This window comes from Prionailurus viverrinus, chromosome C2 (assembly GCF_022837055.1).
Source record: "Prionailurus viverrinus isolate Anna chromosome C2, UM_Priviv_1.0, whole genome shotgun sequence".
Lineage (NCBI taxonomy): Eukaryota > Metazoa > Chordata > Mammalia > Carnivora > Felidae > Prionailurus > Prionailurus viverrinus.
Genome location: NC_062569.1, coordinates 128,762,163 through 128,778,704, shown reverse-complemented (window position 1 = coordinate 128,778,704; position 16,542 = coordinate 128,762,163). Strand labels below are relative to the sequence as shown.

General features: G+C 36.0%; 1 protein-coding gene across 7 annotated transcripts in view; it reads left to right on the top strand.

The window, feature by feature from the left end:
- Positions 1-13,354, top strand: part of ROBO2 (roundabout guidance receptor 2) — a 610,594-nt gene extending 597,240 nt beyond the window's left edge. For 3 of the 7 annotated variants that reach the window (XM_047875814.1, XM_047875815.1, XM_047875812.1), the window contains 4 exons: positions 248-421; positions 7,388-7,660; positions 9,391-9,591; positions 11,875-13,354. In XM_047875814.1, the coding sequence (XP_047731770.1) occupies positions 248-421; positions 7,388-7,660; positions 9,391-9,591; positions 11,875-11,876 (650 nt within the window). In that variant the 3' untranslated portion in view covers positions 11,877-13,354. The remainder of the gene's footprint in view (positions 1-247; positions 422-7,387; positions 7,661-9,390; positions 9,592-11,874) is intronic. The other 4 variants (XM_047875818.1, XM_047875817.1, XM_047875816.1 and 1 more) reach the window with 2 other exon arrangements.
- Positions 13,355-16,542: the final 3,188 nt, after the last annotated feature.

Below are 16,542 nucleotides of genomic sequence, written 5' to 3'. Positions count from 1 at the left end.
TTGGTGGATTTGTTTTTTTATTCATTTATTAAATTTTTTTCAGCGGGTAGTGTGTTGGTTACTAAAAATTGGATAAAATGAATGAAACAGGGCATTTTTTTATGGAGATACACCAGTATTTGGTATCTTCAAATGGCATCTCTAGGCAAGTTTATAGGTTAGTCTAAGTAAGAGCAGAAATACAAGACACGCACAATCACTGCCTTGTAACATCCTCTGTACCACATTCCCTTTGTTTTCTTTTTAGGCAAAGCTTTTACCTCCTCTCAAAGACCTCGACCAACCAGCCCATTTTCTACTGACAGTAATACCAGTGCAGCCCTGAGTCAGAGTCAGAGGCCTCGGCCCACTAAAAAACACAAGGGAGGGAGAATGGACCAACAACCAGCATTGCCTCATCGAAGGGAAGGAATGACAGACGGTAGGTTTGTTTCCTTGTCTCTTGTCTCCTCACTGAAGAGGTGTGCTCTGTGCAAGTCATTAACCTACATTGAAGTAGCTATGGTAGATTAGGCATTGCCTCATTACGTAACAAGGCAGAAAATCTAGCAATATGGTCTTGTTTAAATAAAACGCCTTTTTTTTTTCTTTTTAACAATCTGGAGTTATTTCTATATTACCAAGCCCCAAGAAATGTATGCCATACCACTTTCCAATGTTGATTTTGCTACCATTCTGGAGTTTTCCATCAATGCTTTTAGTGAACATTCCCTTTTGAGATTAGGGGGAAAAAAAAAACATAGGTAGCATGGGCACTTGGCATGCATTTCTGATACTAAATTTGGAACATTTCTGGTATCAGATTAAGGTAACTTCAGTGGTATTTCACTTTTGAAAAAGACCATGAAATGATCTGTAACTTAGTAACTTTTTTTAGTTTCATGAATTTCAGGCCTAAAAGCTAGCTACAGATCAGCGAATGGATGGGTCAGCAAACTTTTCTATAAAAGTCCGGATAGTAAATATTTTTGACTTTATCTGGCCATACAGTCTGTGTCACAACTATTCACTGCCATTGTAGTCTGAATGTCGCTACAGAAAAAAATAAATGAATGGGTGTGACTGATTTCCAATAAAACTTTATTGATAAAACAGGCAGTGGCTGAATTTGGCCCATGGCCCATTTGTTGATCTATTCCAATCCTTTTATTTATGTATAGCATTCAGTCTTTGCACAGCAAACACTGTTGGTTTCAGGAAGCACAATATTCCTGGGACATGTCCTTCTTCAATAAAGAAGAGTTCAGTAGCTTTACAGAGCAGGATTTATCTCCCATATGTTCAACTTAATTCTCATACATTTAAATGTAGGAATACAACTATTTATCATGAAGTTTTATTCTAAGGAATATTTAAGATGATATATGTAAAGAGCCTAGTTTGATGTCTGAGCCAAAGGTAAATCTGTTCCCTCTTCTCAGCACTATCCCCTGTAAACACACAGAGTTGGTCTTGAGGTAGTTCTACTAAACACCACAAGAGTGAACCTAGCCAGTCTGCGCATTAGAACAATCTAGGGAACTCTTAAATTGTACTCTGGAGATTGGGATTTAATTGTTCTGGGTGAAAACCAATTATGAGTGTTTTTAAAGCTCCACAAGTGAATCTAACGTGCAGCCAGCATTGAGATGCTGTGAGTGAGTCCTTAGCATTCATTTTACTCTCTTGGACTTACCATTATAGGACAGAATGAGGCCTAGTTGGGAAAGAAACATCTGTTCTTTATTAGTTTGGGTGGGTGGGGGAGGTCTGTATCTGGCAGCCATCTTTGTGATTTCTTTTGTCATTTTTTAAGGCAAGGAAGATTTTAAAAGTCAAACATAACTTGTTCTAAAAGCTTTTAGGTTTCCTTATCTTTCCTGTTACTTTGTTTTCATTGGGAAGTGTTTTATGGAATATGAGGGCAAAGGTACACTTGAGCTTTTGGTGCTTTATAAGCGAATATCCTGTGCTGAACAAAAATGCTCACCGCTGCCTCGCTGCCTCAGATGGTCTGAAGATTAGTTGAGCACTTAAAGCAGTCAATAGTGTTGATCTTATACTCTCTAAATAAAAAGGACCACTCCCACTGGCATGCTACTTATAAATCTCAGAATTAATAATTTTGTATAGTTTTTCTGCTATGAACGTTGTGGAAAAAGAGAAGAAAAACGTTTTTTCTGAAATGTTTGAAGATTATATCCAGAATATGTGGAAGGTATAAAATATAAATCAACAAAATCGAGAGCTCTCCTTTTCTTCCTAAAATACTTTTCTTGCAATTTTTAGCAGAATGTCTGGTTAAAGCAAGCTTCCACCTAGTTTAGAGCATGATCAATACATTGCTTATCTTTCTCAACAACTAATAGGTTCCTAACTTTTAAACTTGCCAGCATTGCAAAGCCAGGTTATGGATTATGTGTTGTTAGTAGAAATATTTTGGAAGTAGTGATATTGCAAAGGGAATTTTGGCTCCCATGTCTTCCCAAGTGTATGATCCAATGATGTTTTATTTATGATATGAGGGCATTTATTGCAGATGACACTCTACAGATTATCCTTAAGGATGTTGCTATTTTATAGCAAATGTATGTGTCATAGCATTTATATGGTATCAATCCAGGCATTAGTAATAATTTTTTTATTATTTGTATGTGAAATCAAACCGTTCTTTTGGGGCAGGTTGCTGTTTAGCAGCACTTAGTGCCTAGACATTTTTACACTAAAACTTTTGCTTTATACATTTTAAAATTGTATTTTGTGAGTAAATTAATCAGAATAATTACTGCCAGCTGCTGTACCAAAGAACTTCTATCCCTCAGTGGCTCAGCACCGCAAAAGTGTGTTTCCCATGAACATAATAATTTATCAAGGTCAGGTGTCTCTCCTCTAAGTACTAATGTAAGAAATTACGCTTTTTCAGTATTGGGATACCATCATTTTTACAGTGCGACATTTATGGCTTCTGAGTGAGGGGAAGACAAAAACAGAGTGATCACTTGAGACGTTCTCTGGTCAGGCCTGCAAGTGGTGCATATCCCTTATCATCTCACTGACAAGTACACTGTCACATGACATCAGACTAACTACTGGGAAAGTGATATTCTCTTGTGTCTAGTAAGAGGAATTGGGAATGGTGGTAAACATAAGGCTCTGTCTTAAAGACTATGAAAAAACCCACACACATGTCAAGGAACATTCTGCTCCTTTGAATTCTCTTCTAAGCAGCCATTGCTCCATCGAAATCTTCTCTTCTACATGCATAAGTCAAAGAATACCTTTTCAAGCCAATATATTAACCAATACTGAAGGAAGAAGGCAGAGGAAGTATTTTTCTATCCATCAACCTTTTTTCCCTAGATCAGCTGCTTCTAGACTGTTCTCCCCTCATTCCTAATGTCCTGGTTAGAGAACTTTCCTAGTTCTGCCACAGACTGGCTTGGACCATTGAGCGAATTTCTTTATTTATTAATTTGTTCATTCAAATATTTACTAAGCACATAACAAATGATAGGCAATGGAAACCAAACAGACAAAATTCCTTGTCTTCCTAGAGTTTACATTCTGTTGAGAGAAGATAGAGACAAACAACATAAAAGTAGGTAAGATGGTCATAAGTGTCATGGAGAAAAAACATAAGAAGTTGAGAAATACAAAGGTTAGGCGAGGTCTTTTTTAAGTAGAGTCTCAAGGAAGGCTTGACCAAGAAGATGACATTAGAGAAGACTAAAAGATTAAAAGGGAAAAAACAATGCTGATATCGAGGAAAAGTCATTCCAGAAACTGAGAACAGCAACTGGAAGCCTGAAGCTTGTTTGATAAAAAGAGAAGCAGTGTGACTGAAGCAGAGACAGCCACAGAATAAAATGTAAGGTTAGACAAATAAGCAAGGACCAGTGTTTGTAGGGCTTTAAACTTTTTTAATGTTATTTTAGAGAGACAATGAGAGACAGAGCACAAGCAGGGGAGGGGCAGAGAGAGAGGGTGACACAGAATCTGAAGCAGGCTGCAGTCTCTGAACTGTCAGCACAGAGCCCAATATGGGGCTTGAACCCAAAAACCACAAGATAATGACCTGAGCTGAAGTCAGATGCTTAAGCAACTGAACCACCCAGGCACCAAAAGACCTTAAACTTCTATAAGGGCAATGGCTCTTACTTTGAACAGGAAACCACTGAAGGGGTGTGTGTGTGTGTGTGTGTGTGTGTGTGTGTGTGTGTTTAAGGCAGAGGAGTAACATGATCTGACTTATATTTTTATTTTCTTTTTATTTTTTTTCAAAGTTTATTTATTTTGAGAGAGAGAGTCCATGTGCTCCCAAAGGAGGGATGCACGGGAGGGCAGAGAGAGGGAGGGAGAGAATTCCAAGCAGGATCCCAATCTGGATGCAGGGCTTAAACTCACAAATCAAATCATGAGATCATGACCTAAGCTATAACCAAGAGTAGGATGCTTAACTGACCGATCCACCCAGGCGCCCCGTTTTTATGTTGAGACAGATTAAATGCACTTCTATATGGAAGCACAAAAACCACATAGCAGGTTGTAGAAGTAATATAGGGAATTGATGTCAGAGGTTTCTACCCAGGTAGAATCAGTGGAAGCAATGAGAAAGGTTGAATTCTGGCTATAGCTTGGGATTGGTGCCACAGGATTTGTTACTGAAATTAAATACAGGTTGTAAAGCAGAGATGTCAACGATTATGCCAAAGTTTTGGTCATCTTGTAGAATGCAATTGCTACTATTTGAGATGATGAACACTAGAGAAGAAGCATGTTTTGTCAAGGAAGGTCCAGGGCTCAGTTTTGATATGTGAAAGTAGATGCTTTCTAAATAAGTAGAACACCTAAGTGTGGATTTAGTCATGTGAGTCTGAAGTTGATGGGAGGAGAGATCCAAGCTGGAGGTATTTGATTTCTTTTTGCCTTCTTTTTTTTTTTCCTAAAAAGTGGATAATAATGGCACATATTTCATTGGATTGTTGTGTGCCTGATAACAACAAATCCTGAGTAAGCCAGTAAGAGACTCGTTAGTGAATTAATTTAGTCAAAATGAATCAACATGGAAATTAATAATAAATTTAAGTAAACATATTTGATTACGTATTTTTATTTTTTCCAGTCATTCTTAATCCCATCTTTTTCCAATTCGTTTATTTCAATGTGCACGCCATGTACTTTCTTCTTAGAGTATACAAATTCCAAGTATATGACTTAATTATGTAGCCATATAATTTCAGGTTAAATTAAATAGTAATCAGAATTTCAGCTAGCATAAGTAGATGCCATTTTGTCCATTTTATTTTATTTTTTTTTTAATTTTTTGTCAATGTTTTTATTTTTGGGACAGAGAGAGACAGAGCATGAACGGGGGAGGGGCAGAGAGAGAGGGAGACACAGAATCGCAAACAGGCTCCAGGCTCTGAGCCATCAGCCCAGAGCCCGACGCGGGGCTCGAACTCACGGACCGCGAGATCGTGACCTGGCTGAAGTCGGACGCTTAACCGACCGCGCCACCCAGGCGCCCCCATTTTGTCCATTTTAAAAATGAAGCTCCTTTGATGGAGAATAAAAATCAATGACAAGATATGTTATTTTGAAAGCAAATATAATAATTTCCCCCCTGCTGGCAGTCTTAAGGCCAAACACTCCAATGAAATGATTGCTTTACATTTATAATAATACATACTGAAGGAAGTCAGATTGAATATAAAGGAAACACTACACCCCTTGGTGGACTGTTCTACGAACAGATATCACGATATTGGATTAGCTCTTCATTTTGGAAGAAATTTTCCAAATGCAGCTGTATTCTCCCAGATGGAAATCTTGTTCCCTTCAATAATTAGTAATTCATAATCTACCAAGAGGACATACGTACGAATTGGGAATGCTGCTTTAATATGGGAACTCCCAAAGCAGATGCAGAGGAGAGTGTTATTGTCAATTCAGTGGAGGACAATATCATTTTGCTCGTTAAGAAAGAAGGTATAAAGCTTCTTAATAAAGTCTTTAAAGAGAGCAACTTAGCCTTTCTGGAGGAAGCCTGTCTTTTGTACACAAGAAGTTTATACTTCTTCCTTTTAAGTGTCACAAACAGTACTCTTAGAAATAAGAGCACAAATGCAACAATGGCGTGGGAAATAATGGACTATCTATATGCAATATCGACTATTAATAATATAAATATGTGTATTATATATGGTATTTGATTTTATGAACCAATTATGTATCACTGATATATATAATTAATATATCAGTATATATTGTATCAATATTATATCAATAATAATTGACATTATGTAATCACTGATATTCTGAGGATGAAGAGAGAAGTTTGCAGTAGTATACCAGGAAAATTACAAGATAATAATCCAAAAGAATGTTTAGAATGTTCAGGAGATTTCAAAATCTTCAACAAAGTAATTCTAGAACTAGTATAATGGCATAAATCATATAATAGAACTAATATAATACTTAAAGAAATATGAAAGAAGAGACTATGATATCATAGTTGAAGACAAATCAAAGTATAAAGGTGTCATGATCCAAACAGCTAACTAATAAAAGGAAAATGAAAAATTGGCTAAGCATTTGAACTTTTTAGTTTTTTCACATCTTATATTTAATTTAAAGAGCTTTTTGGCAAAGTTATCTATTCTACTACATCTCAAATTTTTATGATGCATTGTCTACTCTAGCACCATGAGGCATATTCTATCTGTACTCTGAACAGTGGTTATTACTTATTAAAATTAATACATTGGAAGATTATAATGTATTAGTTGTAACTCATTAGCTAACTCATGAAACGAACAGCCAGAATTGGTTGTCAGGCAGAATGTTAATTGCATTTAATAAATGTTAGCTTAACCCTTTGACTGTTGCTAAATGTACCACATACATGGGTAAAGGCAGTCATATGTTGCATATGATACGGCATATAGTTCTTAATTTCCCGAGGGCAACATTTCCTATGGAGATTGGCAGGACAGCTTTTATTCTTCCAGGGGACTTTTATTAACACAGCTGCTAGAATGTCTAGTCATTTTGTGTCATGATATTTCTACTTTGGGGAGGTGGGGGTGAACATTGGATAAAATATGGAGAAAATATAAAATGCCTTCTATACCTTGAACATTAGCCTCAGTGTGCAATTGAAAACACTCTCCACATATAATAGTTGAAATTAGTCAATTTTGTTTCAAATACAGTGTGATCAAAAGATAGAAAAGAGATCAATAATATGCATTTTAGGTAGAAATAACTGACCTTTGCTTCCCCCACCAAATTTCTTTTGCATGAGTGAGACCTTTACGAGGGCACGGGTTTTTTTCTTCATCTTGAATCAAAACCTGTATTTTTCATTACATTGTAGTCCATTCTAAACATTATTCACAATTTTTAGATCTTCCACCACCACCAGATCCCCCTCCAGGTCAGGGTTTAAGGCAGCAAATAGGCCCGAGCCAGCATGCTGGTAACGTGGAAACCTCAACAGAGAGAAAAGGAAGCTCTCTGGAGACACCACAAGCATCCACCTTAGAAGACACAAAGAGCTCATTGGATTGTCCAGCTAGAGCATCCCTAGAGTGGCAGCGACAAACCCAAGAATGGATAAACTCCACAGAGCGCCAAGAAGATATACGGAAAGCCCTACACAAACAAAGTGTTGGACCAGGTGTGTTCTGCACAGTCCTAAGAAAGTGTGGACTTTTACCTGTTTTTTCCCCCCCTACCAGGTACTTAGAAATGGCAGTTGTTTAAGAATATCTGAAATATGTTTGCCTTGAATCGCTAAAAAGCTGGGATTCCTCGGCAGAGCTCACTGACACGTCTTAAGTCTCATTCCCATGGGGATTGTTCCTTACCCTCTGCATAGAGGTCTGAGCTCAAGAGACCTCCAAGCTTTTTTTTACCTGGATTGTTCAGGAGACAATTTGATTTTTTTGCCTTGTAATGTTTATGTTGAATGCTTTTAAGCCCTCCAAATTTCGTCTTAATGTCACTACAATCTCTGCCTTCAACCAGTTTCGTTTTGTCTGAAGTAACTAGTCATTTTGAAAGGAGAGCTCCTTTCAGTCAATTCGTTTAATTCATTGAAATAACAAAAGTTGTACTGAAATGCCCAGTCACAGTATTCTCAGGAAAAAAAGAGCTTAAACAGGGCCTACAGTTTCTCCAGCTGGTTAAATTTAGTGGGTTGTTAACATTTCACTGGGAAATAGTCTTATGAATCAAACTTCCTGGAATTGTCACAAAATAAATTTCATTATTTGTGGTTGGGTTTTTTTTTTTTTTTGGAGGAGTGGTGGTTGTTTGCGCCTATTATAGAAATACATTTTTTGGAACATTTCTTCTCATACCAGGTTTCATTGAGTATTAAAACGTACACACAAACACAGATGACATTTGAGAGTTTCTTTATACATTGATTTTTGAACTTGGACTCTATCTTTTCTAGATATATCCTCTACCCATGCATTTTTAATAATTATATGATATCACAACTGGGTGCTCAAAGTTTGAGAAAATGTAATATATGCAAGAACCAAAATATGTCAACTTGAATGTCGAGATTTAGTGAAAGATTTAGGAAGTTATATCATGCAGGCTGTGAGAGAAAAACCATGTGATTATTGTGATTTCATAAAGACCATCTAAATAGAGTGGCAGTCATCACAGTAATTGTAGCTCAAATCTAGAAAGAAAGAAAAAAAAGGGGAGGTAGAGAAGGAGACAGGAAGAAAGAAGGAAAGAAAAAAAATGTTTCAAAATATTAGGTATTTAATAATATACATAACGAGTTATTTGTAGAGAGTTGCTGCATTTAAAAAACTTTTTATTTATTATTTATCATTTGTTAAAATGTGTATCTCTCTTTGTCTTTTAAGTAAATACACAATGTTTAAAATAATGTGTTTATATCCCAAGAAACAGCAAAAATCTAAGGAGCTTATTTTAACTAATACATGGTTCTTCATATTAATTGACTGAGAGAATGTCGCTATAATTTAAAGTGGAAAAACACCATGTTTATTCAGTCTTCATGGAAAAATTTAATTGGAGCCTCACTGAACTCCAGAAATTATGCTCAGAGATGCTTTTGTTAAACAATAAGGTTCGTTGTCTGCAGCTCTCTTTTGTAAAGAATTTAAATGTTCAAAGTGATATGTAATATTATATTTTTATCCCCAAATTTCCTTTGATTCAATCCTGTTTTAGTTCCTATTATAGGAAATGTTGGCACATGGAAATTCTTTTAATATCCAGGCCTTCTTAAACCTCTTATTTTTAATTTTACTAAAGAGTGAAATGGTAGAATAGCCCGTCTTAAACTTAATATTTAAAGTTAAATTTCTTTTGTCTCCATGTTGCTGTTTAGCTTAGCACTCTGTATTTCTTTTTCAGAGGAGACATTGGTGCCCTACAGCAAGCCCAGTTTCCCATCTCCAGGAGGTCACAGCTCATCAGGAACAGCTTCTTCTAAAGGATCCACTGGACCTAGGAAAGCCGAGGCTTTGAGGGGAAGTCACCAGCGCAATGCCAGCGACCTTCTTGACATAGGATACATGGGCTCAAATAGTCAAGGACAGTTTACAGGTGAATTATGTAAGTGCTTTAGGACATTTGAAAGGCTCTGGTGATTCAGAACTAACATTGGGTTAATAATGCAGGAGAGGTAAAAGTTTTCCTTGATCCTCTTAGGGTCCCTGGTTGGGTCTGAAAATTAACTGATAAAGATAAACAGGAGAGGGGCGCCTGGGTGGCTCAGTCAGTTAAGCATCTGACTCTTGATTTTGGCTCAGGTCACGATGTTGCAGTTCATGAGTTCCATCCCCTCATCGGGCTCTGCACTGACAGATTCTCTCTCTCCCTCTCTCTATGGGATTCTCTCCCTCTCTATTGGGATTCTCTCTCTCCCTCTTCTATGCTCCTACCTTGCTCACACACTCTCTCTCAAGATAAATAGATAAAAACTTAAAAAAAAAACGATGAACAGGAGAAAAGTGTACATGGGTGCCTTCACAAGAGAATGAGTCATGACCCAAAGTAGTGACCAGAGCAGAAAGCTATTATATCTTTTAGACAAAGAAGCAATAAATTTGTGAAGGTTTTAGGAAACAGAAGGGTTTGGGTAGGAGCAGTCAACGGTAAAGAAGTAACTCAGAAGAAAAGGGTTAGTTTAAAAAGGTTTGTTTGCACAGTTTCTCAGCCCCCAAACTCCCTGTCTCTGGGAATAAGAATATCCTTCTTCCTGGTACAAGGAGGGTATCTTTCACGTGGGAGTTTTAGGACCTGTTTCAGAGAAAAAAACTTGGGTTGAGGGAGGGAGGTCAGAGTGACCTTCCTGCTTCTGTTGGTTTCTCAAACCCTTTCAGCTTCAGATATTCAGTGTGCCAAGGTGTCATATTTGGCAGTAGTATGTCCTGAACCTCAACAATAATATTGGCACAATAGACAAATTTCAGAACAGTAGAAATCTTGCTGTGCTATGAGAAAAAAAATTGTTTATGACTTTGAGCAGTTTTGGTCATAATGTAGACCATTGCTATTTCCAGCTGTCTATTAAATAAACATTTCTTCTATTTCAAGTCTGACTTATACTATACAAAAATTGCCTATCTTTAGACAATTAATTTTAATATTTATAAGTTAATTATTTGTAGTTTTGTTTACCTTTTTAACTGAGCATATAAAGAAAGGGAAACATATTGGCCCTTTGTTAGTTTTTAAAGAACCTCAAGAATTGTTCATTCCCTAGTTGATGTCTTTATTCATTTATTCATTTATGTATGTATGTATTCATAGAGAACCTGTGCAAGTGAGGGAGATAGAGAGGGCTGGGGGAGGGGTAGAGAGAGAGGGTGAGAGAGAATCTTGAGTAGGACCCACGCTCCACATGGAGCCACATGCGGGGCTCGATCTCACGACCCTGAGATCATACCTGAGCCAAATCCAAGAGTTAATGCTTAACTGACTGAACCATCTAGGTACCCCTATTTATTTGTTTCTTTCTTTCTTTATTTATTTTAAGAGTCAACTTTTTAAAGTTGATCTTTGATTTCAGTTCATTTGAAGTACTTTGATTATAATAACATATTATATATATATATATATATATATATATACACACACACACAATTTTCTTTTTGAATAAAGAGCCAGCATTGATAGTTAGTATAACTAATATATAAAAATATAATATCAGCTGACAGAGAAAGATAGGATGTCACAATATGTCACAGTAAGAAGCACTGAACTCTTGGTGTTAATTTTTTTCTTGAAATTGACCACTTCTGCTATCCAATGTCCAAATTATACTTGTTGAGTATTTTCAGCTGCTTATTTGAATTCAGCTTAAAAGCAATGCTGAAGGAACAGCCTTGGGTTCCAGTGTTAGCCCAGAACAAGTAAACTACCTTCCTAATCTCCACCCCCTTATCTTAAAAATCGCGTTACTATTATGCTTACATCACAGACTGGGGGATGTCATGAAATAATGGAAAGTTAAAGTACTTTCAGACTGTAAGTTATTTCTTGACTAGAGTTAGCATTATTGTTTTCTATTAGTAATCTGATTATTAGTAAGATATGTTTATAATTTTTAATTTGAGTCATGACTACTTGGATTTTTCTTTGACTTTTAGAATAGTTAGAGATTCGCAAGAAGTGCAGAAATAGCTCTACCTGGATTTTAAATCTCCAAGTTTTGCCGTTTCTTTTTCTTTCCCTTCCCCTAAGTCCATTTTCTTAACTTTACACACTCACCAAGGCTATCTGATGATGTCATCTTCGTTGATTATCTGTTTCACTTTTTGTTATACTGGTCGGGATGAAAGACTACTTACGTTCAATACAAACTTATTTCTGATTTTTTTAATCTCTTTGTAGAGTAACTGAGAGGAGACATGCAAAGCTGCTCTGAAGGACCACCAGGTCTGAACTCATGGAAGTGATGACACTAAACAGTGCAATGAACAATTTCTTTATTTATGTACTATTAAAAGACTGTAAATGCAATGTAAAGACACACAGCCACACATATCCCACAGATATTTTACTTGTGTTCTTCTCTTAAGTACACCACCCACCTTAACTCTTTCTTGTCAGGAGTATATACAAAAGAAAGAAAACAAAACTCGCCCTCCAGGAAGAAAAGGATTTTCCTCTGTATATAATTTCTTTTGTGCGTTGCTATGCAAGCTCACTCTTTTTAGCTCTGTTCATACTATTGTCTGTTTTTATTGGTCTGTTGTACTATATGTGAATTAATAGGCTGTGGTGCCATATATTAACTTTTAATTGTGTAACTTTTATGTTTAAATTTTGCACTGCAATTTTATTTGGTGATAAGCACAAATCTCTACTCCTCGTGACATGAAGAACAAGACTGAATGTGAAGGGAGTTTCTGTACTGTAAGCTAGGCTGGATATGCTGGTTGGAACCAATCATGTGAGATGGTTTGCAGTTGGGGTGTAGAAACAGGAAGATGCAAAGGAACAGTGGTGTTGGCGAAGTCTTCCTTGAGTACCAGGGACTGAGTCAATAAAAAGAAAAGCATAAAGGTGGCTTTTACTATTGACAAAACGCAGGGGTCAAAGAAGGAAATCTAAGTCTTAAGGCTAAATAGGTATTAAAATACACAGGTAGCAAAGATGTACTAAACTCGCTAAAAAGAGAAAGAAAAAGAAAATGAAAATGAAAGTTACATGTAGCATCAACTTTACCTGTCATTGTAATTGACCCATCTGAGAATTATAACAAGCAAAAGGAAATGAAGGTGTTTCGCAAGAGCTGTGTTTGTATTACAGTGTTTTCAAGAAGCATTTTCTGAATTACCATAATTAATCTCTCCAACTCATTAAGTCAGGATTTAATATGAAGTTCCCCAAGGAAACAAACAAAATGAACTCTAGAATATCTAGCAAATAGTTAAAGAGGCAATTTATTATTAGGACATACTCGGGCTGCTTCCAAATGCAAAAACTCTATTGCAATATCTTGTTTCATCTTTCTGATACATGTTCAGTACACACTAGAGGATAGAGCTGCATCGCTTAAATTTATGACTTTGAAAAAAATCATGCAGTCTATAGACAATTCTGTGTTTTGTTTGACTAAGAGGTGAAGTTCATGCCACCAAATGTATAGCCAAATTGTAAGTGCTTAAAAAGCAGTGCTCAGAGTATGTTCAGTTCACAGTAAGTAGATTTATCGAAAGAAACATTTTATGGTACAGTCTCAGAAATTGGCTACCGACTAAAATATGTTTGACCCATTTTGAATGAGTAAATTGAAAAGAAAAATTTTAAAGGAGAAACAATGCATGTTTATACGCTTTTTAAATAAAACCAAACCTCGTTAAGTGGACATTAATCACAGTGTCCTGCCTCATTTGTTGTCACGACTTTGAGAACAAGAAATTCCTGAACATCAGTCATGTATGGTCAAAATGAATATGGCTTCGAAATATATGTAGCCACTGTACGTGAATAGTGAAGCAGTCCAATAGAAGAAAACTTCCCTGAAATTCCCACTTGTGACATTTTTCCATGTGCTGCCTACAACAGCTGTAAATTCGACTTCTAGTTATACTTTCTCATGTTTTCCCTACGATGTGCTCAGTAGTTGTACTCTGAAAAATATTCGATGTAACGATTAGAATCAATCGTAAAATATGGGACCCGCTTGAGTGATGATTCATACTCCATGCATTATTGGCTCAGTCACCAATTCTATGTCATATTTGTAATAGCAAAGGGATAACATAATTTGATTTTTCCCTTTTTTGTTTCCTGAGACTGCATCAAGACAGGCAAGAGTGGAGGAAACTAATGTTCTTTATGGGCCCCAATGTTTTTGGTGCCATGTGGTTCATTTCTTCACTGAAGAGAAAAACTATTCTGAAACATACTTATTAAATGCTGGAGCAACTTTCTATAATCAGTGCCTGATTTGAATGCAGTTTGGTTTCTCTGGGTCAGATTGTCCACGGAAGGTGAAAAGTTTCTGTGAAGAATGAGTACATAACATTCACAACAGTAGGATGTGAGGAATTTAATTTCTACTTATGCGGTTCCCTACTTCACCTCTTTCCGTTTAAAAACAAAGTTTTGTTCGTGTTCCCTCTTTATGCTATTCTATAACCCACTTTAGATTAAAGCTTTAGTTCATTACATTTATTACACATAGACTTTGTACCCTGGTAAAAGGTGTATGTGACTAATAAACCAAGACTTCAAAATTAGATTACATGTATGCAAGTGACTTCAGGAATAACATAGGACATAGCCTTAAACCTTCTTATTTTCAGTGTATAAAAATTAACTGTTCTGGTTAGCTTTTGGCAACAGAGACCTTATGGTTGGTTACCTAGAATGTTCTTTTAGAATATTCCACATACCCTTTTAAATCTAATTTTAAACAAATTGGTCAGTAAAATCTTGCACCCAATATATCATCCTCACAGATTTAGAACAAGATCAAATGCTGTGGCAATCCAAATGACTTCAGGAATCCTGGGGGAAAAAATCAAAAGCTTTTGACAACTTGGTATATGTAAAAAGCTTCTAATCAGCATAAGTCAGAATGTCGTTAAAGAAATACAAACATGTATGAGAATGTCATTTTTTTCATTTTGTAGCCCAATGAATGTCATTAGAAATCACTGAGCTCACTCTTCTTCAGGTCTAAACAAGGCCTGTATAAGTTGTCAGAGGGAAATCTGGATGAAAGAGAATGTAAACTTATCTCGCACTCACAGGCAATGCCACAGTGCAGCCAGGCCCTGAACAATACAGCTCCATTCTCAACGCGCAGTCTCCATTGGGGAAATGCCCATCAGTGTCCCAGCTCAGGAATGCCTCAGTGTGTGCAGAGTCGCCCCACCCCTCCCCAGATCTTTTCCATGATGTATTTAAAGTAGGATAGTCCAGGGACTTGACAACAATGGATTCCTTCATAGGATTTGAACTCAGTACAAGGGAGCATATAGGAAAATCAAGACCAACACTTAAGATGTCATATAACCAAAGGGAAGTAAAAATGTTGCACGTATACTTGCTCTAGCAAAACAGATAAAATGGTGTTCTTTGTCATAGTTTAATGCTCTGGGAATTTAAATATATCTTCAATGGGATTCAAGTTGAAAGTTTATATGAGCTTTGATAGAACACCTCCAATTTCTGTTCAACAAATTTAGGTAATTGTCCATTGACAACATAATTATAATAATGCCGATGAGCTCTAAACTGTGGTTTATCTTCGCCACTGGAAAGTGATTGTGTATCAGTATTAAAGATATGCAGATCCATGACATTCACTAATTTGTACATCTGCTTCTGTACATTGTATTTATCAAGTTACATGCCAAGAATTGGTGTAAAGCAACATGTCTTTCCACATTATCTTAGAGATGAAGTTACTTTTATTTTGCTTCTCTATAATGTGTACTTCAAATGGAACCCCATACCTTTTTTAAATGAATTTCAGTTTACTGATTTTTCTTATCTCATCATTTTCAAAATCATTTATTGTGACTTTAAAGTGTTGCAAGATAAGGGATTTTGTGGCCGTGGGTAGACTTTTTATACTTTGTTTTATAGATTGACTTTTTTTTAACTAGTTTGTTTAAGTCACCAAACAGCGTCCAAAATCTTAATGTGTTTCATTTGTTGTTGTTAGACCAGAAAAGAAATTGGCATAAAATTGGTTAATAGTATTGTCAAAGAATTGTGTATTGTGTACTCACTGGGAAAAAATAAAATATATTCACATTTCAAATTTGTAAAAAAGCCATTTATGTAAAACAGACTTGCCTTGTAGAATAATCAAAACAGACCATACAGTCACTTGTGCAACACCCCATTAATATTTTGTGACCAAATGCAAAATCTTATTTTCTCGTGTGGTAATGGGTTGGGCAGTGGTAAATACAAATAGGAACTGACTTATATAAATGACTATACTAATGACACTGATGAATATAAAAAAGCATTTGAAATCATAGATTCCACTCTATACGCCCTCCTTTCCAGATCTGACCTTCCCCACCCCATAAAGACCTGCAGATGGATAGAATACAAACTTCTTGTCTACAAAATTACCTTAAAAATCATTCGTTAAATATAAATAAGTATGAGAATTGGAAGAAAGTGGATATTTCTTAATTGCCTTCGAGTAGCTAATGATAACTTTAAGATGATGGATGTTGAAAAGTTATCTTAGAGACTGGATAGAAAAGAAAAAGTCCCAACTTTATTATACTCCATGAATATTTCATTCTTTTTCACTAACTACACTTACAAGATCAAATTATTTCTAAAAATAAAAAAGGTTATGCATTCTTTAAAATTATATAGTAATAGTAAAAGTGAAAAAAGGAACTTATTGAACTCTGAAGCAATTTATTAAAAAATATTTTTAAAGCACATGGTAAGTGGGTAATACACTTCAGAGTTTCATTTAAAATAAATTAACATGAAAATAAAATAGTATTGGAAGAATCACAAATAATGCCGCATTAATATAATACAATGGTAATCCATAATGTGTGTGAT